Below are 26,309 nucleotides of genomic sequence, written 5' to 3' on the forward strand. Positions count from 1 at the left end.
GAAATGCTTGCTCATTGTAGGCTGACAGTAAATATTTCTTGAATTAATGAACATTTCTATGACCTGCTCGCTTTGTGTTGAATCAGGAACCACTTTAATCATGTGACATGTTTCAAAGTCAAACTTCCTCAAAGAGAGTGTGAAAATGACCAAATGAAATCCCATTTAAAATGGTGTTAGGGTAGTAAGGAGGGCACGAATTGCATGGTGCACTGGGTGTTATACGCAACTAATGAATCATCGAATTTTACATCAAAAACCAGGGATGTACTGTATGGTGACTAACATAATATAATAAAAAAATATTATTCAAAAAAATGGTGTTAGGAAGCCCTGAAGGGGGACTTCTCACACATACCACTTCCTACCTTTTACAGACCCCAACAGGAAAAAGCGTACCTTCCACAATAATAAGTAGCTTACTTTACTACCCCAGTAACAGAAAGGATGATTTCCTACTGTCCCAGCAATGACTCAGCCAATGAGGAGTCGCCACAAGGAAACTCTTGCTCTCCTCCAACGGACTCTGGATCCAAACAGCATTCAACTTAGACCTTTCCTCTATAAAAAACAAGCCCCTCTTCTTTGTTCTCCCAACTTGCCTAGCTTGGCACAGTTTGAATGTCCTAGACTGCAATTACTCTGCTATTCTGAACAAACTTATTTTGCTGGCAAATTAACTATCTTAAGGTTGACAAGAAGACTGTTACCTACCCCCCAGTAACATTTTCATTTCCCAATCTCCAGCAAAAAGATTGATTCTTCTAAGGAAGTAACAGAAATGGGTAAAATTACAATTTCAAACACACAAGAAAAAAGAAATAAATGAAGATTTTGGTGATAATATGCTAAGTTTCATTAAGCACTAAAACAATGCTAGTAGGGATGTCCTAGAGACACAACCAGAAAGTGCAATCTGGACGGAGGGGTTTCCTGTTGGACTTTAAGGAACATCCAACAGGGTGATCACGTCCACGGAAGGCATGAGTGACAAGCAATTAAATCCATGTGTTTTTCAGGTGCAGGCTAAACAACACTGAATACATTCCCTCCTCCAGGGTTTTGCTCAGTTCTGCCAACCTAAAGGTTCATGAGTTAGGTGAAAACACACAGCTGCTCAATGGCTGAATACATCAGTGAAGGAAAATTTGCAGTTCTACCTGGTCATTTCACCTGTATTTAAGTCCAAGTAACTGAAACCTAAATTCTGAGACTTGTCACCTCTGCGGTGAGTGCCTAAATGCGTAATTCGTCGCTTGGAGTGTCCCCGGGTATTAGATTCCTGCCAACCCCTCTCTGCACCTAACACCTGAGCCCGCCCAGTGACCCCACGGCCTGGACGAACAAGCTCACTCACTTCAGGTCTGCTCTCCTCAGAAGGCAAAGATGGGTCGGGGTCGCCATGTTATACCGCCGTGTTTTTGAGACTCTTGTGAGTCCGGTCCGTTTCGTGGACATTTGACACGGGGTAGCCTGAGTGCACACATCGCCCTGGGCCGACTGGGGACATTGCACAGGTGGCACCAGGCCCAGAGTGGAGCGGGACCTCCCGCCCCAGTGTAGCCCGCGGGCGGGAATGGAGGAGGTTCTGGGGTGGGCGCGGACGTCCACCGGGCACGACCCGGAGAAAAGTTCTTGCGCCCCACCCACCAGGGCGGGGCTCAGGCTCGGCCCAACCACTGCCCACGGGGAGGGGGGAGGCCCTACCAATATCGCAGTCCTAACGCGAGGGCCGATTTATATCCTGGGGTTCCCCACTCCCTCGTGGAAGGCTCCCTCTTCCTGCCGCAACACCGAAAAACCCCGTCCTATCCTTCCTGCCCCGTCTCCTCCGTCCCCCCTCCCCCGTCTCGCTTGGTGCGGTCCCGTGTCGCTGGTCACGCGGCGGGCGGGGCGCGGCCTGCTCCGAGCCCAGGTGGTGTGTCTCGCAGCCTCTGCCCACGTCCTTTGGAGCGGAGTTGTGGCTGGGACGATGCTGGGCTGGAGTCGCATAACCTTACTCCTCCTAACCGTGGCTGTAACCTGTACCCTGGCGCAGCAGGCGCCGCCGGTGAGTGAGCTCTAGGGGACCGCGCCGAGAGGGGCGTGCAGCGCCGAGGCGGCGCAGGTGCGAGTGTGGCCGGGCGGGTGGGGCGTGAGGAACAGCTGGTGCCGGGCAGCATCTTTCCGGGGGTCGGTGGTATACTGTGCGGGGGTGCGGGTGCAGTGCGGGCTGCTGAGCCCTGTCCCGGGTTGATTCCGTACAAGCTGGGACAAGAAAGGCTTTCTGGGAAATCCTAATCTGTACAATTCTGGTTGTAATTTGCACACCCCCAATTTGGGTGATTGCGCTTGTTCTACCAGTTCCAGGCTCGCGCATCCTGACCTGGTAAGAGAAAAAGTGCCAGTCGACCTGTGTACCTAACTCAGTTAAGCGACGGACTGCCTGATGACTTTGGCATTCTCTGCCAGGTGACGAGGTGCTGAAGGAGAAGTTGCAGCCTAGGCTTCTGAGGCCCCTGGGAAAGGCCGAGGCGTCCCCAGTCAGGGCAGTGGGAGCAGCCCCGACAGGCCCCGGTGTGGCTGCTGTGGCCTTAACCCCCGAGTCATGGGATCGCCTGTCCCGTGCTCTTTGCTCAAAAGGAAGTCACAGGAACCCAGACTTGGTAACTGCAAGAGACAGGGGACCGGCCAGAGAAGGAAGTAGGTTCAGTGGGGAAATGTCTAGCCAGAGGTTACACTATTTTTTACTGAAGCATGCCTAAACTCAGGCCTCTTGACACCTAGTCTAGTGCTCTTTCATGATTATGTTCTTTAAAAGCAATTAAGACTCCATTTTTCTTTGCCAACAGATCAGATATATAGGAATTTGCATGCATCTGACCTCAGGTTAGATGAAGGTGGTCTTGAATAGCTTGGGTAGGATATTGATAGTGGGAGCAAAATATGCATTCTCTTCTCTTTTTTATTTTTCTAAGGAGAAATGATCTAAGAATGAAATCATGATGGGACGTTATTCTAAAACTGATGGAATATTAAGCAAGTAAAAGCGGAATAAAATAGCATGTATAGTGATTTCATTAACAGAAAAATACACAGTGTATACATGTGGACAAGGATTGGAAGGGTATAAGAAACAGAAGGGGAAATGAACCATGAGAGACTATGGACTCTGGGAAACAAACTGAGGGCTTCAGAGGGGGAATGGGATAGGCCTGTGATGGATATTAAGGAGGGCACGTATTGCATGGTGCCCTGGGTGTTATACGCAAGTAATGAATCATGGAACTTTACATCAAAAACTAGGGATGTACTGTATGGTGACTAACATAATATAATAAAAAAATATTATTAAAAAAATAAAATTAGTTTGCTTTAGTGTGTGTAGGGAATTAATATGCTGTAAAGTGGTTGCAGTTATGGGAATTTTAAAAGAATTTAACACTTTGATACCATAAGTGCCCTGCAGCGAAAGGCCACCAGAAAACACACTTGTAGTTGGACAAATTGAGTTTATTACTCTTTGCAGTGAGAAAGAATGTACACCATGGGCAGTTGTGGGGTCCTCTCAATAAAAGGGCGTTTGGCAAAACCTATTGCATAATTTGGACTGTGGTTGTGTGATTTGGGGATAGGTCCAAGGAATAGGGGGTTTGCTCTACATTGGATCCTTTTAGAAGGTGAAGCAATTCTATGATTGGGTAAAGAAGAATCATTCATTTAGCAAGAGAAGAGGCTGTTTGGCATTTTGTGGGTTGCACAATACCCTTGTTTTTGTCTGTGCTTAAACAGAATCTTGAAGTGGCCTTGCTTTGTTTCACTTTATCATGTCTCAAAGTAACCTTAACTGAGGTAGGTATTCTGTGAGATTGATTATATCCAGCATGGGAACAGAAGTGGCTTGGATGTGAGTGTCATACCAGTTTGTAATAATACTGTGGTCTAATTATGAACCTCTGAGCAGTTTCAGATGTCAGGGGATGCTTTTTTTTTTCCGCTCAATACTTTATTTTTTCAAGCAAGAGTTTCTAAAAAAGCTATCTTTAGAACAAGAAGATAATAGTTCTTATCTAGGATAGTGATTGTCAAAATCTAGTCTAGCCACTGGTGTCACTTTGGGAAGCTGTTTTCACAAGTCTTTAATGAAATGAGAGAAATGAGGACATAAAACCAAAATTATTTATTTGGAATGTTATCTGTTATTCTGATTTGATGGCTTTTCAGTTTTTGTTGTTAAATCCACATACACCCCTTCTGGCCTGGCCAATATTATTATTATTATTATTTTTAAAGATTTATTTTATTTATTTGACAGAGAGACAGCCAGCAAGAGAGGGAACAGAAGCAGGGGGAGTGGGAGAGGAAGAAGCAGGCTCCCAGCAGAAGAGCCTGATGTGTGGCTCGATCCCAGAACTCCGGGATCACGCCCTGAGCCAAAGGCAGACGCTTAACGACTGAGCCACCCAGGCGCCCCCTGGCCAATATTATTATTATTATTATTATTATTATTATTATTTAAAGAGATGAACTTTATTTTTATTATTTTTTAAATAATAATATTTTTTTATTATGTTAGTCACCATACAGTACATCCCTAGTTTTTGATGTAAAGTTCCATGATTCATTACTTGCGTATAACACCCAGGGCACCGTGCAGTACGTGCCCTCCTCACTACCCATCACATTATTGTACTGCACCTGCTTTCCCCCAGTACTCCAAAGGAAGGAACACACAGATATAATCTGTTCACTCAGTCAGCAAATATTGCAGGCCTACTGTGTGCCACATTATGTTCCAGATGCTGGTAATGACTTAGTGATAGATATAAAGGTCCCAGCCCTCATGAAAGATTTATTTCCATTTCTTTCACCTAAGTATTCCTAGTTTAATAGAGTGCCATCCCGTCAAAGGTCAGAAAACAAACTTTGCTTGCCCATTTGAGTTTGTTATATATGCAAGAAATGTGCCTTACTCGGTAGGTACATGTTTGCTCTGTTGTACGCAGAGAACATTTTAAGAAACAAATCTTATTTAGAAAGTAGTTGTTGGTGAATTGAAGAATTAAAATTGCCTTGCTAGAATTGTTCGACTTCTTTTGTGATGGTATGAATACTGGTGTGGGCTATATAATTTCTTCGAATTACCTTTCATTGCCTTTGTCTGACTGTGAAGAAGACAAGGACGTGAGGGCTTTCTGAACTTTTTTGTACAGTCTTAGAAGCATACATTTCAAGGAAGTTCTCACTAACTTTGCAGGACGCAAATATTTTGAGGAGTTGGTTAAGTTATGTCATTTCTTTTAGGCATGGAGCATTTGAGTTGCTAATGGAAGAATTTTCACTTCCTGTGTTATTTTCCTAAATAAAGTGTGTCCAGTAGCTCTGCAGTTTTTCTTAATGGGGAGGAAATAAGACTGCTTAATTTCTAAGAGGTCCAAGTTCCTATCAAATGACTAGAATAATTAGAGAATTCGTTGACCCAGAAAGTGTTTACACAACACTGTACAGAGATTTTCACCACTTCTTCTGGTCCTAGGAAGCAAAAATGAGAGAGTGAAAGAGATTGAGAGTCAAAGTTGGTCGTGCTTTCTCCCCCTGAGATAAAGCAGCACAATATGCCAAGCCAACTGTATAAACCTCTACCCACCACCTATTTATAATCTTTACCTATCATCTATTTAAATTTTTACCTGTCTTGATAAGGTTGTCTGTTATTAAAATTGTGTATAGTTAAATTTGGAGATAGTAAGAAACTTTAAATAACAAATGACCTTGTTGTAATTCCATTTCAAATCACTGCATAGGTTTTGAAGCTGTCTTTCCTCGTAGAAGAGTCCCTTGAAGGTGAGAATGCAGCCGTCTCCACTCCACCCCCAAATCTAACCTTGCTGTTTAAGATGACTCTGGTGTTAATACCTCTGAGCACCTGAAATACCCTGGTCTTAAACTGCTGCCTTTCAAAATTTCAGTCACATTTGCCCTTTCCTCTTTCAGCTGGAGTCTCTGCAGATGGTCGTGTCTGCACATGGTGTTTGTTTACTGCGGCCAGGATTATCAGAGCACGATCTAATAAGCCTCCAACTCCCACTTACGTGGTGGCGAGGCTGCTCTCTTCTGGGGCAGGTTGACTTCTCCCCTAAGACTTGACAGAGCACTTTTAGCGTCTCTCGCATTGTCTCTTAAGAAATATGCGTTGGGGCACCTGGGTGGCACAGCGGTTAAGCGTCTGCCTTCGGCTCAGGGCGTGATCCTGGCGTTATGGGATCGAGCCCCACATCAGGCTCCTCCACTATGAGCCTGCTTCTTCCTCTCCCACTCCCCCTGCTTGTGTTCCCTCTCTCGCTGGCTGTCTCTGTCGAATAAATAAATAAAATCTTAAAAAAAAAAAAAAAAGAAATATGTGTTGTCGTTTGATGTTTATATTGGCTGTTGCACCCAGACCCTGCAGATAGAATTATCAGGGACCAATGAGCGTTATTGAATTGCACTACTTGCTGAGTTGATTCTAGTGATCATCAAAAGCCCTGAAGGAAATGCAGAGTGTTCCCTATTAGGGATTAAATTGAGGCATTGGTTTTATTGCTGTCCCTGTGGGAAACCATGTGAGAGAGAACCGGGAAGGAAGCTGGACTGGGGCTTTGGAGACTGGTTCTTTCCCCAGCTGTGTAACCTTCAGTCAGTGATGGAGGTGGGGCTTGCATCCTAAACATGAACCTGAAGTTCCTGATAACCTGAAATTCCGTAAAAGGGCATAAGGTGGATTTTTATGAATTAAATCACATTCTAAACCAAGCAAAAGTTCTGATATTTAGAAGAATCTTATGGTGGATTAAAAGTTGCATTTCTAAAGTTAATAACTGCTCTTATTAAACAATGTCTGTGGAAAATTCATAGTTGCAACTTAAGACTTTCTTGAGTGCTACTTTTTAGTGTCTAACTTTGCTTAACAAGGACAGGTGAGCTTAGAATACTGCGCCCTCCATTGCAGTTACATGTTGTTGTCATTTTTTTTTTTTAAAGATTTTGTTTATTTGAGAGAGAGAGAGAGAGTGAGCTCGCAAGAGTGAGGGAGGGGCAGAGGGAGAGGAGGGAATCTCAAGCAGACTCCCTGCTGAACACCGAGCCCAATGTGGGGCTCCATCCCATGTCCCTGAGACGATGACCTCAGCTGAAACCAAGAGTCAGGCTATTAACTGAGTGAACCACCCAGGCACCCCTTGTTGTTATTTTAATTCCAGCTACCTGACATTCAGTGTAATATTAATTTCAGGGGTACAGTATAGGGATTCAGTACTTCCATATATCACCCAGTGCCCTCCTTAATCCGCGCCCTCCCCTCTGATAACCATCAGTTTGTTCTCTATAATTAAGAGTCTGTTTCTTGATTTCACTCTCTCTCTTTCCCCCTATGCTCTTGTTTTGTTTCTTAAATTCTACATATGAGTGAAATCATATGGTATTTGTCTTTCTCTGACTTACCTCGCTTAGCATAATAACTCCATGTGGTTGCAAATGGCAAGATTTTGTTTCCCTTGCCTCAGGAGACATATGTAGAAAAAAGTTGCTTCAGCCAATGTCAAAGAAGTTAATGCCTGTGTTCTCTTCTAGGATTTTTACAGTTTCCTATCTCAAGTTTAGGTCTTTAATCCATCTTAAATTTATTTTTGTGTGTGGTATAAGAAAGTGGTCCAGTTTCATTCTTTTGCACGTTGCTGTCCAGTTTTCCCAACACCGTATGTTAAAAAGATTGTGTTTTTTTTCCCATTGGATATTCTTTCCTGCTTTATCAAAATTGAATTGACCATACAGTTGTGTGTTTAATTTTGGGTTTTCTATTCTTTTCCATTGATCAATGTATGTTTTTTTGTGTCGGTATCATACTGTTTTGATTACTATAGCTTTGTAATATAACTCTAGCTCTGCTTTTCTTTTTCATGATTGCTTTAGCTATTCAGGGTTTTTTTGTGATTCCATACACATTTTAGAACTCTTTGTTCTAGATCTGTGAAAAATGCTATTGGTATTTTGCTAGGGATTGCATTAAATGTATGGATTGCTTTGGGTAGTATAGTCATTTTAATAGCATTTCTTCTTCCAATCCATGAGGATGGAACGCCTTTCCATTTCTTTGTGTCATCTTCAGTTTCTTTCATTGGTGTTTTATGGTTTTCAGAGTACAGGCCTTTTCCCTCTTTAGTTAGGGGTATCCCTAGATATCTTATTATTTTGGGTGCAGTATAAATGGGATTTTTTTCTTTTCTTTTTTTTTTTTTTTAAAGATTTTATTTATTTATTCGACAGAGATAGAGACAGCCAGCGAGAGAGGGAACACAAGCAGGGGGAGTGGGAGAGGAAGAAGCAGGCTCATAGCAGAGGAGCCTGATGTGGGGCTTGATCCTGGAACGCCAGGATCACGCCCTGAGCCGAAGGCAGACGCTTAACCGCTGTGCCACCCAGGTGCCCCGGGATTTTTTTCTTAATTTCTCTTTCTGCTGCTTCATTATTGGTGTATACAAATACAACAGATTTCCGTAGATTGATTTTGTATCCTGCCACTGAATTCGTTATCAGTTCTAGCAGTTTTTTGCTGGAATCTTTTGAGTTTCTTATATATAGTATATCATCTGAAAGTTTTTCTTTTTCCTTACCAATTTGGTTGTCTTTTATTTTACTTTTTGTTGTCTGACATTTATGGCTAGAACTTCCAGCACTATGTTGAATAAACGTGGTGAGAGTGGGCATCCTTGTCTCATTCCTGACCTTGGGGGGGGGGGAAACTCTTGGTTTTTGCCCTTTTAGGGATGATGCTAGCTGTGGGTTTTTCATAGATGGACTTTATTATGCTAAAGTACGTTCACTCTGAACCTACTTTGTTGGGGGTTTTTATCATGAATGGATGTTGTACTTTGTCATAGCCTTTTGTGTGTGTGTGTCTGTTGAAAAGATCATATGGCTCTTATCCTTTCTCTTATTGATGTGATGTATCATGTTGATTGATTTGTGAATATTGAACCACCCCTGCAACCCAGGAATAAATCCTACTTGATCGTGGTGATTTCTTTTTTTAATAAATCATTGGATCTAGTATTTTGTTGAAGATTTTTGGCGTCTGTATTCATTGCGAATATTGGCCTGGAGTTCCCTTTTTTTGTGGTGGTTTATCTGGTTTTGATATCAGGGTAATGCTGGCCTCATAGAATGAATTTGGAAGTTTTCCTTCCTCTTTTACTTTTTAGAATAGTTTGAGAATAGGTAGTAATGCTTCTTTTAATGTTTGGTAGAATTCCCTGTGAAGCCATCTGGTCCTGGATTTTTTTTTTTTTTTTTTTTTTTTTTTTTTAATTACTGACTCAGTTTCTTTGCTGGTTATCATCAGTCTGTTCAAATTTTGTATTTCCTCCTGCTTCAGTTTTGATAGTTCATATGTTTCTAGGCATGTATCCATTTCTTCTAGGTTATCCAATTTGTTGACATATAGTTTTTCATAATATTCTTCTATAATTGTTTGTATTTCTGTGGTGTTGGTTGTTATTTCTCCCATCTCATTTGTGATTTTATTTATCTGAGTTCTTTCTCTTTTTTTTCTTGATAAGTCTGGTAAGAGGTTTATCAATTTTATTGATTTTTTTTTCAAAGAACCAGCTCCTGATTTCATTGATATGTTGGGTTTTTGTTTGTTTTTAGTTTTTATATCATTTATTTATGCCCTAATCTTAATATGATTCCTTCCTTCTGCTGGTTTTAGGTTTTGTTTGTTGGTCTTTTTCTAGCTCCTTCAGGTGTAAGGTTAGGTTGTTAGGTTATTTACTTGAGATTTTTTCTTGCTTCTTGAGGTAGGCCTGCATTGCTAGAAACTTCCCTCTTAGAACTGCTTTTGCTGCATTCCAAAGGTTTTGGACCATTTTGTTTTCCTTTTTGTTTGTTTCTGTGTACTTTTTTATTTCCTCTTTTATTTCGTGGTTGACCCATTCATTTTTTAGTAGCATGATATTCAACCTCTATGTATTTGTGCTCTTTGCAGATTTTTCTTGTAATTGACTGCATACAAAACTGCATATGGGGGCGCCTGGGTGGCACAGCGGTTAGGCGTCTGCCTTCGGCTCAGGGCGTGATCCCGGCGTTATGGGATCGAGCCCCACATCAGGCTCCTCCGCTGGGAGCCTGCTTCTTCCTCTCCCAGTCCCCCTGCCTGTGTTCCCTCTCTCACTGGCTGTCTCTATCTCTGTCGAATAAATAAATAAAATCTTAAAAAAACAAACTGTATATGGCATTATCACTAGGCAGGAGACTGAACACACACAGTCTCTTTCTCCTTCTCTCTGTTTCACACATACACACCACCTCCAAGGGTTTCCTCTAAAGAAACTGAAAAAGTCATCTAGGAAGAACAAGGACCGTTTGTAGGGGTGTTCATGCTTTCCATCAGTGGCTGGCACACCTCAGTCAACAGGCCCAATACAACCTGCCACCCATTTTTCTAAGACCTGCAAGTGAAGAATGGTGTTGACATTTTTTAAAAGTTGGGAGGGAAAAATCAAGAGAAGATCAGTATATCGTGACATGTAAAAATTATACGGAGTTCGCGTGTCAGTGTCCCTCAGCAGATTTGTATTGGCACATTGCCACCCTTGTGTACTTGCTTACTGTCTGTGGCAGCCTCGCGTTGCAACAGTTGTCGAGCAGAGCCTGTGTGCAGGGTGCTTGTGGCTTTTCACTGCTGCCTGGACACTTCGAGTGATGGTTATGCAATTTTAACTCAACTGCATTTTCAGTGCCACATGTATCAACGTACCGTGTTATTTCAGTCTTAAAAAAAAAAAAGTTACCAGTGCAGACTTTTGTGTCGGAACACAAAAAGTGAATTTCAGATGTGCTCTCGGCTAAGTGGAGTAAGGATTACCTTGGCAGTTAATGAGGTGATAAGACCCATCAGGCCTTGTGCTGGAGGAAGGCCGTACATATCAACATAGCACGGTTATGCAGCCGTCACAGTATTCCCGACTTGCAGGAAGAAATGACCAGAAAAATAAGACAACTTAAAACAGAGTATCCTATCGCAGAATTTATTTCCAAAATTTTTTTTTTTTAAGATTTTATTTATTTATTTGACAGAGACAGCCAGTGAGAGAGGGAACACAAGCAGGGGGAATGGGAGAGGAAGAAGCAGGCTCCTAGCGGAGGAGCCCGATGTGGGACTCGATCCCTGAACGCCAGGATCACGCCCTGAGCCGAAGGCAGACGCTTTAAGGACTGCGCTACCCAGGCGCCCCTATTTCCAAATTTTAAAAACCAAACTGAGGTTGCAGCCAAAATAAGTCTTCAGGTAACTCGTCGTTAGCAAGGAAAACCATTCCGCCATGGTGAGTTAATGAAATCCTAGTTGATTGCAGCAGTAGAAGAAATGTGTCCTGAGAAAATTTGTTGTGCACGGTTAGCCTTTGGGTGAGAACAGCTACCTGGGACTTTAGTAGACACAGGCATATCAACTGAAGAGCAAGGCAAATCGATTCCCAGTTATTGATACTGAGGTTATTGATACTGATCAGTGATTGCTATTAAAGCATCAGTGTCAGGTCTGAGACTGAAAACGTAGTCTCTGTGAATAGTCTGCGTGAAACGGTTACGGACAAGGATGCTTTCAGAGAACTTGACAACTTGGTAGTTCAGTAAGACCTGAAGTGGAATCTGCTATTTTGTCTAACAATTAACAGGGGGAAAAATATGTGTGGAGCAGGCAAGAGCTTAGTTGGACAAATGTACAACTAATGCAAGCCGTTTCAAGCTTGTGGTCATTTATTACAGTACTGGTTGGCAGGTACTTTGTGGAGACTATTTGACTCTATCATGTGTTAATGAACTAGTAATATCAACCATGAACTTCTTTTCCTCTTGTAGACTTAACCACTATAATTTCTGTGGATTTTTATAAGAAAGAGATGCTGAATATCCAGACTTCTGTATTACTCAGCACTTAGGTTAGCAACAGTCAAGTTTTCCTGTGGTTCTAAACTCAGGGGCTGAAATTTTTCCAAACAAGAACCACCCTCAAACACCATTATTGAACATTGAATGGCTTTGGAGATTAGCTGTTGCTATCTTGATGCTGAATTATCACATTGATACTGTATATTATGTAATATGTTATATTCTAATATTTTAGAAATAGAGTTTAAATTCTAATGATTGAATTAGCTTCTGATAATTTGATGCTTGGTGTTGTTTCTTAGCGAGTTCAATCTAAAATTACAAGACAAAACAGCACTTATATGAGGAACTTATACTGTAGTAAAGTTATTTAGATAATGTTTGGATCATAGGTAAGGTCAAGTTACATTATACACTTCTTTACTGTAAAAAGTTAATACGTTATGGAATGAATAAGTCACAGGGGTGAAAGGTACAGCATAGAGAGTATGGTTAGTGGTATTATAAAAGCATTGTATGGTGACAGATGGTAGCTGTGGTGACCACAGCGTAACATACAGAGTTGGTGAAATCACTATGTTGTATACCTGAAACGAATGTAACATTGCGTGTCAACTGTACTTCAATTAAAAAAAAGGTTAAAACAAGATGTTAGATCTCTATTCCCACATGTATTTGCTGCAGAAGTATTTTCTGAGCTCAAACTATAGTTCTAGTAGTTTCCTTCCCTATTCCACCTTTATGGTGGATTTCTACTTCTTTTTAAAAATTATTTTACTTTTTACAATATTGGGTCTACAGAAGGAAAGAGAGAAACATGCTTGCTATCTTGAACTAGTAATAAAAACGTAAATCCATGTGGACTTTTACCATTTTATGTTAAGAGCTGATTTTATTTTGCTACTAAGCTTCAACAGCTCTCCCTCAATCAGTCTCATTCATTCATTCACTGAGTGGCCTCAGTGTTGGGAGCCATCCGCACCTCCAGGAGCACAGGATCGGGTAGTGAAGGGAGAGACACATAATTATAATGCAGCGTCATAACTGTGGTCATAGAGATGTGCACAGGTGCTGCGGGGAGGATGGAGGGGAGGGAATGACTGTTTTCATATGGGAAGTAGAGGAAGACTTCACAAAAAGACAGTATTTGAACCGGGTCTTAGAAATTAAAGTCCAAAGTTCATCACGTAGAGAAAAGGCATTTTAGGCCACCGCAACAGCGCGTGCACGGGCAGGGAAGGGTCGGAGATCAGAGGATGTGTTTGCATGTGGCCATGCATGATAGGAGGAGGAGTGGCAGGAAAGGAGGCTGGGGAGGTAAAATATGGCCAGATTATGAAGGGCCCTGTACAGTGTGTCCTGAAAATCTGGTTTGGGATGCAGATCTCTGTTGCAATGGAGTTGGCTCATGAATTCAACTGACATCATATTCTATCAAGATTTAGTTTACTGTTAGTGATAAATCAGGCTTTCTGACATAAACGTTTCCATCTGCTTTCTTAACATTTCTTCTTTATTCAGTATGTTTGCAGTATAGAATCCAAATTACAGCACTAGTACAGATTGAATTAGGGCTGAAAATGCCTGTAAGTTTGAGATTTTAGAAGTTTTTTGGTGGGAGGAAAAGACTTTTAAGCAGTATCGAAATTATCTAAAAGGGCAAATCATGCTTGATTTTGTCTACACAGTTTTAACTGTTTTTGCAAATTTCCCGTTCAGTTTATTATTTTCTGAAACTTAATTTTCTTTGTTTTTTTTTTAGTGGACAGAAAACTGCAGAAAATCAACCTATCCTCCTTCTGGACCAACGTGAGTAAACATCAGATGTTCAAAACTGACTTTAGTCTTTGTGGAGAATTTTCCCTATGTAATTATCTCATAAAAGTAACAATAATGAAGAAAAATTTAAGTCATCTCTTCTATCTTGAGACAAAAAATTTTTTTTCTTCTGAGACAGATTTTTTTTTTCAGGTTTGTGTATTATGTATTTGCTAAGATCCTGGACAGATATTGAAATACGCCATGACTGAAATGCCCATTTCTAGTCTATCAAAATCAGAGAGAAAAAGAATTTGCATTCTCCAGCAAATTCTGTCAACTGCCAAGGATTTTTTCATTCTGACAAATGCAGAGCTGAACCATGGCTTTCTGTGGTACCTGAATATAAACCACCAGATTATATTGGAAGAAAGGGTAGGGTCTTACATGTGAAACCTTTAAGAAATAACCCCCTGGCATGATAATCAAAGCTGTGAAGGACAAAACAGGATTAAAAAACATAAGGGAAGGGCCAGTGTCATATTTTAGTGCATTTAATGTTAATATTTTTAATATAGGTATATGGCCTTTTCAAATCTTTTGTGGCTAAATGAGTTTATGAGAAAAGTGTAAGAATAGCCCACCAGCCTAGAGAGTACAGAATGTGGAAAAGAAGAGAAAGGTATATGGAAGGGTAATCTTTTTTTGCCCTGCTTTCCTTCTCTCTGAAAGTAGCCTGCTGCGGCCGGGGAAGGGAGAGTAGAGCTTTAACCTGTTAGCCTTAGAAATAAAACTGCTGGTTATTTTACCAGCAAACATGGGTTTACTTGGAAAAAGCAGAGAATTGCAATCCAGGACAAGCAAGCTACAGCAAAACCATAGGGAAGCCTGCAGAACAAAAGAGGAGAACTCTCTTTTATAGAAGAAAGGGGGAAGTTCGGAAGGCTGTTCAAACAAAAAAGTCTATTGGAGTAAATGGCGTTTGAAGCGTAGTGGCTTTTCATTGGCTGAGTTATGGCGGTGTCTTATTGGCTGGGATGTTGCCAGGGCAGAGGGGAAAGCCTTTCTTCTTCCTCACGGGGTAGTAAAGTAGTATCTGAAGTACTATCAACTTGCAAGGCTCCTTTCTTTCTGCAGGGTTGTAAGTTCAAGCCCCATGTTGGGGGTGGAACTTTCTTTAAAAAAAAATCTTCAAGAAATTAATTATAAAAAAATCTTTCTTTGAAAGCATCAGTGATCAAGAGTCAGGTTTTCCATATTTAGTGGTTTTCCCGCTCAGTGCCAGGAAGGACCTTTCCTGCTTGTCATGTTCTTTTTTTTTTTTTTTTTTTTTTTTTAAAGATTTTATTTATTTATTCGACAGAGATAGAGACAGCCAGCGAGAGAGGGAACACAAGCAGGGGGAGTGGGAGAGGAAGAAGCAGGCTCATAGCGGAGGAGCCTGATGTGGGGCTCGATCCCATAACGCCGGGATCACGCCCTGAGCCGAAGGCAGACGATTAACCGCTGTGCCACCCAGGCGCCCCTGCTTGTCATGTTCTATGCAAGGAGGGAGGTGCACAACAGTTGGAAACCACTTAAAGCCACGTTTGAGTTAACAAGGAAGGTTAGTAGAGAACACTCAGGCACTTCCCATCTAAAGTCTGTATCTTCTCGAGGTCGTAAGTGTTGGAGATTTTCTCAGAGCATTGAACCAGCATCATCTTATTAGGTACATTGTTTTTTTTTTAAAGTTTGATTGGAAACAAAATACAAAACTTAAAATAATTATACAAAACAGAAGAAGTAACAGAACTTCAAATCGTATGATGGCTCTAAACTAGGACTCTCGGTCTGAAAGTAGCCAACTGAAATATTTATTGGCACTGATTCCAACTTAGGAGAGAGGTGTTCCCTCTGAAGGCAAATATAGACTCATCTATGCCTCCTGGAAGTCTCTGCTTAAAGAGACGATGGAAAGAATAGTGAATATTGCCAAGAGCACACACAGTGCATTTGTAAGCATACAATACAGGTATGTACTAACACTTTGTTAGTTAAATGCATGTAAGTAATGGGAATTTTAGAATTTCTGGTAGGGCCAGACTGTTTGGTCCAAACCAGAGTCTCTTTTTATCAAGCCAACAATAATTAGGTTTTCAATATCGTTTCTCCCTCTCTAGAGTCAGTTGTTGGGTATCTCTTCCCAATTTTTCTAAATAATTATCTGGGAGAACATCCGTTTGGACCGTGACAGAGGTTTGGCTATTGGTCTCCTTGAGAGCAGCATTTTTGGTGGAAATACCAGTGAGGTGGTTTTGTTTGGTCTCCAGGGAGTCAACTCTGGTACGCCCAACAACCTTATTAATAGAGCAGCTGGCAAAAGTATGACATCTAGTACATTTTGGACATAAGAGTCATTTTTAATCTTATTCCCACTGGGGGTAAGGACATCTCATTGTTTCCATAATATTCCAAAGTGATGAACTGTCCAAAGGCGTACTGACTGTCGGTATAAATGTTTGTGCTTTTAGCCTTGGCTAAGGGACAAGTTTGAGCAAGGGCATATATTTCCGCCTGTTGGGTACAAATAGCCAAAGGTAGAGATGCTGGCTCGGTGATTTCAAAAAGGGGTTGCGATAACATACCCCACACAGTATTTACCATTTACATCCTTTAAGTAAGAACTCTCAGGAAGTCATGAAAAGGCTTGCCTTGGTTAGAAGAGTTTCTTACAAATTGTCATTAGGGGTAAAAAAGGCATGTCAACAATCATAAGGGATATCATCTGGATCTGACTGTAGTCCTTGTTTGGAGATCAGATGTCCTAAGTATCAAACTCAAATTTGAGCAAACTGCTTCTCCCCTCCCCCACTTTGGAGACTTTATTTTCCTTTAAGGCTACAAATTTTACAGGAAGATGTTGTCTCCTGTGAGGGAGTTTGAGAAGTCACCTACATATTTTAACAAAGTAGAGCCTTCCCAAAATTTTCTGTCATCCAAATCAGCTTTTAAGGTTTGTGAAAAGTAAGAGGGGGGTGCCTGGGTGGCACAGCGGTTAAGCGTCTGCCTTCGGCTCAGGGCGTGATCCCAGCGTTGTGGGATCGAGCCCCACATCAGGCTCCTCCGCTATGAGCCTGCTTCTTCCTCTCCCACTCCCCTGCTTGTGTTCCCTCTCTCACTGGCTGTCTCTATCCCTGTCGAATAAATAAATAAAATCTTACAAAAAAAAAAGTAAGAGGGACTCTGTGAAACCCTGGATACATATTATCATCTGGCTGTATTGCTGTTCTTGGGGAAGCCAAGATATTGGCTATTCTCATCAGCGAGAATACTAAAAAATGTACTGCATAGTTAAATATAGCAAGCCTATGGGGTGGGGGTGGGGAGGTCGCCAGTCACTTTAGAAAACTCTTTATGGCTTGCCTAGTTCCCTTAGTACAGGGAGCATAAGAAACTTGGTGTTTCTGAAGATCCTCAGCAGACTCAACTTTAAAGAGGCAGGTTTTAGCAGGTTCAGGAGAAGGAGCAGGGAGCGTTTCAGAGGAAGAAGTTCAGCAGTGAGAATAAAGGAAAATGGCCCCTGCCGGGTGTCTGGAAACAAAGAAGGAAGAGGGGAAAAAGAGGTCTCAGAAACCATTTTGACTTCTTTCATTTGTTGTGTCAGTTAATTTAGAAATAATATCTTACAAAGATACTGAATCCTTTTCAGAAGCCTCAAGGTATCATCTAAAACAGGCATCCCATTTAGGTTTTTTGTTTGTTTTTTAGTGGCTGTGCTTTCTAATTTACTTTTGGGTCAACCAAGTTTGGGGAGATCCAAAGTTCCCCATAAGGGCCAGTGAAGTTCTAAATTACTTTTGCTTAACTAGTGTATTTAGTTATAAATGTACATGCAGAGGGACCATAGTTTTTAAACATAGACCAGCTGAAATCCCAGTAGGGCCCGGGGACCCTCAAAGCATTTTGATGACTGGGATCCCATTTCTTAGATGTTTTTCTCTAAAGAGAAAACATGCTCAGTAGCACAGTTTCAACAGGAACAGCCTGTTTCCAAAAGGCATCAGACGAAAGGCCAGTATGCTTCCAGTAGGAACAATCCGGTTCCAAATTGGAGTCATACCAACAGCTAGTGCATATCCAGCGGGCATAGTCCGATCCCAAAATGAGTCAGTTCAGAACAGCCCGGTTCTACACAGGAGTCGGTACAGTTACAACAGGAACACTCTGATTCTGTAAAGGAGTCAACAAAACAAAAACACAGACACAAAAAAACAGATCCCGAATAAAGCCTGGAGAGCTTGAACATGAAGAGAGAGGAGCTTGAATCCCAGGGAAAACTTACCCTCCAGCCCCAGGATTGTCAAGAAAGCAGGGAGCCCAGGTGGCTCTGTGGTTTATTGGCACCTGTTTGCTCACCAGCCTTGGAGTTGCTGGGGGTTTTCTCTGGATTCCACTTCTGATCACCAAGTAATGTTAACCTTCAAAATAAAGCTGCCAATTATTTTACCAGCAATATGGGTTTATTCAGGAATAGCAGAGAATTATAGTGAGGGACAAGCAAGCTAGGGCAAAACCATAGGCAAGTCTGCAGAACAAAGGAGAGGAGTGCTCTTTTCTAAAGGAAAAAGGGAAGTTGAGAAGGCTATTAAAGTAAGTCCACTGGAGTAAACTGGGAGTTGGAAGGATAGTGGCTTCTCACTGGCCAGGCTGTTGCTGGGGCAACCTTTCTTCCCGGGCTGGGATGGTAAAGTAGTATCAACTTGAAAGGCTTTCTTCCTTGTTGGGTCTGCAGTTGGGCAGGAGACCTACCCTGCCCGCCCCCGACTGCAGTCTAAATGACGTTTTCTTTTATTAATTTTCAGAAACCAGAAATACCAAGATGACGTTCTTGCTTTTTGTAGCATTCCAAATATATCTATCGTACTACACTTGCCTAAATGACGTATTCTAAATAGCTTCTGCCCCAGATACAGTGCCGCTGTAATACACGAAATTCTTTTGATTTACTCACTTTTCTGTGGGAAGAGGCAAATATTTGGCAGGAAGTAATCAGTTTCTATGTCATCCTAAAGCCAGTGTGCCTTCCAGCCCTCTCTCTAATGGCTTGCTCTCTGGAGGTCTTCTTTTGTGTAAACACGGGCAACATCTTGGTCTCCAGTGCCTTATTGATTACATGCATCTCTTGACTGGTCTCACTGCCCCAATTCATTTAACACATAATGAATACCCTCCATGTTTAAGGCTTTTTTCCCCTACTCCCTTTCACGGGTGCCTTACATGTGTCTATGAATTGATTACCCTGCAAACCTTCCCTGCTTGGGCTTTTAACTGGCTCCAGGCTGCTGAGTGTACGTATGTGTACACATGTGTACAAAGACATGTGTACAAAACCCACATGTACAGATAAACACATTTACTCCTATTTATCTACCCATACAATGTAAATATCTTCGTCCTGGTATTTCTCCTGGATTCCTTCCTACTCCCCTAGGCTGTTGTAAAGAAGAGTCTTCCATTCTGCTCTGATCCTTTCCTCTGAACTCTACATGTGTCTCAGGATGTGGGAGGGGGGCATGGTATTCATGTACCCTTGAACGACAACAAAATCCTCTTGTACATTATTTTTGATCAAGTGCGTCGATTCCGGAGGTATGCACGGGCATCTGTGAGGGAGGAGAGAAACACCTGTTTATCCAGCCTGACCAGTCACATCAGGGCTGGAGATCAAGGGACTGACAGCTGGAGCACCCCTGAATCTATCCAGAGGCCATTAGCATTTATTTTCTACTGCTCCCTGGCGCTTAGCATCTGCCTTCTTCTTTGCGTGTGCGTGTGTTGTGTCACTTGGACTAGTTTCCGAGCCACCTGTGGAGCCAGGTGGGTTCAGTCACTTCTTAATAGTGACTGTGATGACCTGGGCACAGCAGATGCTACGTCTCCAACATAAAGCAGTGATGTTTATTGTTGGCAGTAAAGTAGGAAAATATTCTATAGTAATGACTCTTGGTTGAATACCGATACTGCTGAGTATTTTTTGTGTATTTCATGTAATCTTCACTGCCCTCAATAAGGTAGATACTATTTATTCCTCCAGGAAATTGAGGTACAGTTGTTACAATACAGAGATATTTTAGAAAAATGTTTAATGAGAAGTAAAATGTGGAATCATGGCTAATCTTCAGTTATTAAAATGATTTTGTTAATCAGTTTCACAGTTCTTTCAAAGGTGGAGGTGTTATTATAGAGAGGTTTTGGGGTCTCCCCATGCCCACTGAATCTAATCCTTTGCTGTACTAAGTTTATTTCCTCTCCATTTCTTCTTTGGAATCCTTGAGCCTGCCCAAGGCTCTTGACTGAAGACGAATAAGGAGATTAAGGTGGATATAGGTTTGGGTTTTGTTGGATATTCTAAGGGGAAGAGCAGCTGATAGGAGTTCAGAAAACCTGTCTTAGGGTAGTACCACCCATGTGCAGAGCTCCAGTGGCCACTGCGTTACCCTTGCTCCTAGACATGGAAATCTAAGTGCGTGCTGGCAGGGAGGGAGGCCATTAGTAGCACCCGCCTGTAATAATAACAAGAATTATTTTTTTGTATTATGGGACCAAATTTTGTGTGTGAAATTATGATCAGTCGGAAACTGAGTTAATTTGTTTTTATGTTAAGCTTTTTTCTAGGAATTAAGTATCATAGTTTTTAATACAGAGATCAGCTCCTGTAGCTCACACCAGCATGCACCTTATGTTTCTCTGGAGCAGAGAAATAATAATGGAGCAAATGCTGGCTATTTTTAGGCATAGGTCTAAGCTGATAAATCACTGAGTGGCACACCCTTAGAGGCTTAGTAGCAAGAGCCGGAAGATAATGTTTCTGTAGTTACAGAGAACAGTGGTAGAGAACAGGAGAACAGAAGAACAGAAGCATGAGGAGAGAGAGGGAGCATGGCAGGAAGAGTCTCATGACTGAGTTGAGTAGAGAAGGTTCTTGAAGCCGGTCATGGGAAGCTAATACGTGCTGCCACTTCTGGGGGCTTAAAAGGTGACCTTACTGAAGCCAGTGCTGGAGACAATGATTTGGCAGTAGTGTGACTGTCTAAGAGGGAATTCTGAGACTGGGAAACCAACCAGAGACGTGCCCAGAGCCAGAGATTTAGGAGGGCAAAAAAGGCAGATACTTTCTACCACTGAGATTCAGATGACACGAGGCTCTTGAGCCAAAATTGCTTCTTTCACATACCACCAATTCACCTTAACCTTCCAGAATGTATAACTCTATCCTGAGATTTCTGAAATTATGTGTGATTGTGTATACAGCATAGGGCAGAAACACTAGCTGGGAAAATGAGCTTTTCTGCAGACTTTGGTTTGAGTACCAACTTCTCTGTTATTGTTAAGAATATGCCTCTGACATACGCACCTCGCTGTAACTGTCTAACCCCCATCAAAAACTGCTTTTGACGTTTCACGGTGCTACACCTCTCATTACAGCTATAGGGGTACAGTTCCATGGTACACCATAAATCTCGACTTACCGCCCTACAAAAGATGGCACGAATTGATGGCTGACAAGGCACCAGCGGTATGCTGATTGTTAAATCTTCTATTTCTGACATTACTGAACATAATTGCATTTTTAAAAGAGCATTTCATGAAATTACACACCAAGTATTTTAAGGATATGATTTTGATATTTTTCGCCTGTTAACAATAATAGAAGAAATTATGCCATTTTTCTGTAGCTTCCTGGTCTTTTTACTTGCCTTTGCCTTTGTTTCTTTCTATCATCTGCCTTTTTCTGATTAATTAATAAAATAGCCTGTTAAAGATGTGTGTATATATTAGATGAAAATATTTTCAAATAGCACTCTGTTTAACTATGTATGGAGAAATCAAAAGGTCTCTGTTTTCATTTTACCAATATTAATCTTAAATGTCAACATTTTTTATGTCTCTTATAAATTAAACAATTTATTTATTTTTCAGCTACGGATTATAGTGAATTCCCTGAGGGATCTAGTAAATGCGTTTGTGCCAAGTGGAAAAATTATGCAGATAGTGGATCAAAAGTTGGTAAGAAATATCATTTCCCACGAAAAATTTTAAACACACGCACATCCACATATATACACAGAGTTCAGCAAAGGCTCTGGTATTTCTTTAAAGGCGTATTTGACAACTTCTCCTAAGGAGCTTTTGGGCAAGTTTGCATTTATTCTAGACCACTGTCAAAATTTAGAGGGACTTAAAATTCTGGGGTTTTGGTAATGCATGAATAACAGGACACAAAATAGCATGGCAAAATTTGGCACTTAACTGCCCCTTAATTTTTTTTTTTTTTTTTTAAAGTATGGACTAGTTACAGAACAGTGAGCACATATATATTTCGTCTGGGAGTATGGCCTGTCCTTCCCCTTAGACATACAGTTGACCCTTAAACAGCACAGGTTTAAACTGGAAAGGTCCACCCACACATGGATTTTTTTTTTAATAAATAGAGCAAAGTACTGTCAATGTATTTTCTCTTCCTTATGATTTTTTTTGACATTTTCTTTTCTCTAGCTTTTTAAATTTTAAGAATACAGTATAAAATACATATAACATAGGAAATGTGTGTTAATTAACTGTTGGTATTATTGGTAAGGTTTCTGGTCAACAGTAAACTGTTAGTGGTTTTGGGAGAGTCACACATCATACGGAGATTGTCAACTATACAAAAGGTGGTCACTCCTAACCCCCCTCATTGTTCAAGGGTCAACTGTACTTACATTTACAAGTTCAGTATTGAAAATTTGCTTTTTTTTTTTTTTTAAGTACTTGGCCTCTGTATCTCAGGACACCCAGAGATTTTTCTACATATGACCAACAAACATACTCAGTCCAGCTCTGTACGTAATGGAGTCCCTCAGTAGCTGTGACCGTTGAAATTCACTTGGGTTGAGTGTTTCTTGTAGCTGTGTATTCACCAAATCAGTTCATTTTCCCCCTAGTCATGCAGGAAGACTCTATTTCTTCAGCTCCTTTTTAATTTAGGTGGAACCAATGGAAAATCTAGGGCCTGGCCCTTAGAGCCCTCGAGAGATCCTCTTCACCGTGTTTTGGTCATTGCCCTGAGACCCTCAGTGTTTTGCAGGGAAAAGGATTGGAGAGGTCACCGAGGGCCTGGGGCACGTGTTTCCGCATTTATGACGTTTGGGATGGGGTAATATTTTGTTGTGGGGGCTGTCTGTGCATTGCTGGATGTTTAACAGCATCCCTGGCCTCTACGCGCCGGGTGCACCCCTTCATTTGTGAGCACCAAAAATGCCTCTAGACATCATCAGATCTCCCCTGGGGATAAAACCACCCCTAGTTAAGCACCATTGAGTCCTAGAGACTGCATGCTCTAGGCATATCATCCCTGTGACACTGGCACCTGCCAGCCACCAACTCTGTTCTCCCTCGTATTTATGCTTTCAGAGTCTTTGATTAAGGGTCTCCTTCACGTGTATACTAACCAGACCTCCCCCACATACGAAGGTTGGCAGGAGCAGCAGACAAGAGGCCCCTTCTGTCCCCCTATTATGCCAGCAGGGATGGTACATGCCCAGGATTGGATTCAGACAACATTGGGTTTTTCCCCCTTAAACGTTGGATTTTAGGATTGGCTCAGTCACCTAATAACTGTATCCTTTGACATGTTTCTTAAGCTGTGAAACGTCAGGTTTCTCATCAGGGAGAATACGCTAATGCCTATTTTATATGGTCATTGTGAGAATTAAGTGAAATACTGTATATAAAGCACAGGGCCTGGATATGATAAGTGGTTAGTACATGTTCAGTAAGTCATCTTTGTTGGTTAAATTGGCAGGAATATCCCACTTGTGTAATGCTTTGAATTCCTAAGGGGGAAAAGAAAATAGGCTTAGGTCACATGACATAAACACCAAGTCGGTGACAAATGAGACTTGCAGATTTTAAGCTTGTTATTTTATTAGCGAGAGACTGTGAGCTTAAATTGTAATCTCACTTTTAGTGGAAAGTTGCATTTGACAATAAAAGTATATGTCCACCGGGATTTTGCTCCTGTGTCCATTGTTGGCTAACAGACTGTGATAATGCGTCTTAGCCTGAGAAGCCCATTAACCAAGACAGAAGGTTTTGTGAATGACTAGAAGACAGAATTGTCTATATGGGTTATATATAGTAATGAGGATGCAGTGCCAAGGTGAGACGGTGAGTTTGGGTGGAGATAAGGAGTACTTGTTGTGATGCGTTTGTGGGCCATGTTAGGTCATCCAAGGGCAGTTATTCAAGTTCCCTCTTTTTTTTTTGGAGAACAGGGTGAAATACAAGGCAGGAAAAAACAGGCATAGATAGGTCTTGGCATAATACCTGAGAACAGTTGAGTTTAAGGGAATAAAAGCAAGAGTTAAAGAATGGGGGGTCCAGTACTGAGTACTAGATAGAGTCTCCTAGAAATACAGGACGTAAGAGAGCTTTATAAATCACTGTTTTCACTTATCATGGAAGGAGCATCTAGAATATATTATGTGTAAAAGAACCAAATCTCAAAGCAGGTCGAATGATTGATAAATTATTTGTTTTCCAGCCTGGCCTACTTGGCAACTTCCCTGGTCCTTTTGAGGAGGAAATGAAGGGGATTGCAGCTGTTACTGGGATACCTTTAGGTAAAGTTCACTTTGTAGCTTTTATAAGATTTAATAAAGTACTTTAAAATTTTTCTATTGAGGTATGATCTACATACAGTAAAGTGCATAGATCTCAAGTATACAGCTCAGTAGTTTTCAAAATGCATGAATGCATGTAATCACAACTCAGATCAAGACACAGAAAATTCCAGCAATCCAGAATTCTCCGTCACGCCATCTCACAGCTAGGACTGCATCCCCAAGTTAACCGCTTATTCTGACTTCACCATACAAGAGCCTCCTGTACACGGTGTGAACTGTTGTGTCAGGTTTATTGTACTTACCCAGAGTACCAGAATCGTCTGTCTGGAGTGCCTCTCCAGAGTAGTATGCTACCGTATGAATAGGGTGTTTGGTGATTTCAGATATCAGGAATAAAGCAGTTATGAATGTTCTTGTATCTGTCTTTGATGGACACGTGTGCTGCTTTCTGTTGGGTATGTACGGGGTTACGGGGTAGCTGTCTTTTAGCCTTGTACATTCTGCCAGGCAGTTTCCCAACGCGGTTGTATCCACTGAAGCGGCGTGGTACTCCTTAATACTTCTCCACCCGGTAGCGTCAGTATTTTTCACTTGAGCCATTTGGTTGAGTGTGTAGAACCTTGTTATTGTGTCGTTTGCTTTTTCTTGATGACTAGACGATTGTAGAACTATTGACCTTCCCTTTCATTGGTTAGTGTTTTGGTTGTTTTTGCTTCTTTAAAAAAAACCGTTAAAAAAGATAGTTTATCTCTCTTTCCTTCCTTCCTTCTAAAGGTGCAATGTTTGTTACAGTCTTTTGTGCATTTTTCGTTGGTTTTAAAACATTCTCTTTTTTTCAAGTTTTTAGTTTAATTCCACATAGTAAACACAGTGCTATATTAGTTTCCGGGGTAGGGTATAGCGATTCAGCAATTCCATATGAACACAACAAGCGCCCTCCTTAATCCACCCACCTCCCCTCTGGTAACTATCAGTTTGTTCTCTATAGTTAAGAGTCTGTTTTTTGATTTCTCTCTCTCTCTGTTTTCCCCTTTGCTCATTTGTTTTGTTTCTTAAGTTCCGCATAGGAGTGAAATCATATGGTAGGTATTTGTCTTTCTCTGACTTATTTCACTTAGCATAACACACGCTAGCTCCATCCATATTATTGCAAATGGCAAGATTTCATTCTTTTTTATGGCTGAGTAATGTTCCATTGTGTATGTGTATACACACACACACACACATACACCCTGTATCTTCTATATCCATTCATCATTCAGTGGACACTTCGGCTGCTTCCATAATTTGGTTATTGTAAATAATGCCGCTATAAACATTAGGGGTGCATGTATCCCTTTGATTCAGTGTTTTTGTATTTTTTGGCTAAATGCCCAGTAGTGTGATTATAGATTGTAGGGTAGTTCTCTTTTTAACTTTTTGAGGAACCTCCACACTGTTTTCCACAGTGGCCGTACCAGTTTGCATTCCCACCAACAGCGCACTTTTTCTCCACATCCTCACCAACACCCGTTGTTTCTTGTGTTGTTGATTTTAGCCCTTCTGACAGGTGTGAGGTGATACATCATTGTAGTTTTGATTTGCATTTCCCTGATGGTAAGTGATGATACCCTCTTTTCATGTGTCTGCTGGCCATCTGTATGTCTTCTTTGGAGAAATGTCTGTTCATGTCTTCTGCCCATTTTGTAATTGGATTGTTTATTTTTTGGGCGTTCTTTATATATTCTGGATACTAACAGTTTATTGGATATGTCATTTGCAGATATCTTCTCCCATTCTGTAGGTTGCCTTTTAGTTTTGTTGATTATTTCCTTTGCTGCGCAGAAGCTTTTTACTTGACGCAGTCCCAGTAGTTTATTTTTGCTTTTGTTTCCCTTGCCTCAGGAGACATACGTAGGAAAATGTTCCTATGGCCAATGTCAGAAATTACTGCCTGTGCTCTCTTCTAGGGTTTTTACGGTTTCTTGTCTCATGTTTAGATCTTTAATCCATTTAGAG

At 41.3% G+C, this 26,309-nt stretch overlaps 1 protein-coding gene across 3 annotated transcripts in view; it reads left to right on the plus strand.

Moving 5' to 3' along the window:
• Positions 1 to 1,656: 1,656 nt before the first annotated feature.
• Positions 1,657 to 26,309, plus strand: part of ASAH1 (N-acylsphingosine amidohydrolase 1) — a 44,930-nt gene continuing 20,277 nt past the window's right edge. Inside the window, exons 1-5 of one of the 3 annotated variants that reach the window (XM_057303473.1) lie at positions 1,657 to 2,050; positions 13,667 to 13,713; positions 21,130 to 21,220; positions 21,625 to 21,711; positions 24,230 to 24,308. In XM_057303473.1, the coding sequence (XP_057159456.1) occupies positions 1,973 to 2,050; positions 13,667 to 13,713; positions 21,130 to 21,220; positions 21,625 to 21,711; positions 24,230 to 24,308 (382 nt within the window). In that variant the 5' untranslated portion in view covers positions 1,657 to 1,972. The remainder of the gene's footprint in view (positions 2,051 to 13,666; positions 13,714 to 21,129; positions 21,221 to 21,624; positions 21,712 to 24,229; positions 24,309 to 26,309) is intronic. The other 2 variants (XM_048226362.2, XM_048226361.2) reach the window with 2 other exon arrangements.

The sequence above is a fragment of the Ursus arctos genome, unplaced genomic scaffold (genome assembly GCF_023065955.2).
Source record: "Ursus arctos isolate Adak ecotype North America unplaced genomic scaffold, UrsArc2.0 scaffold_27, whole genome shotgun sequence".
NCBI lineage: Eukaryota > Metazoa > Chordata > Mammalia > Carnivora > Ursidae > Ursus > Ursus arctos.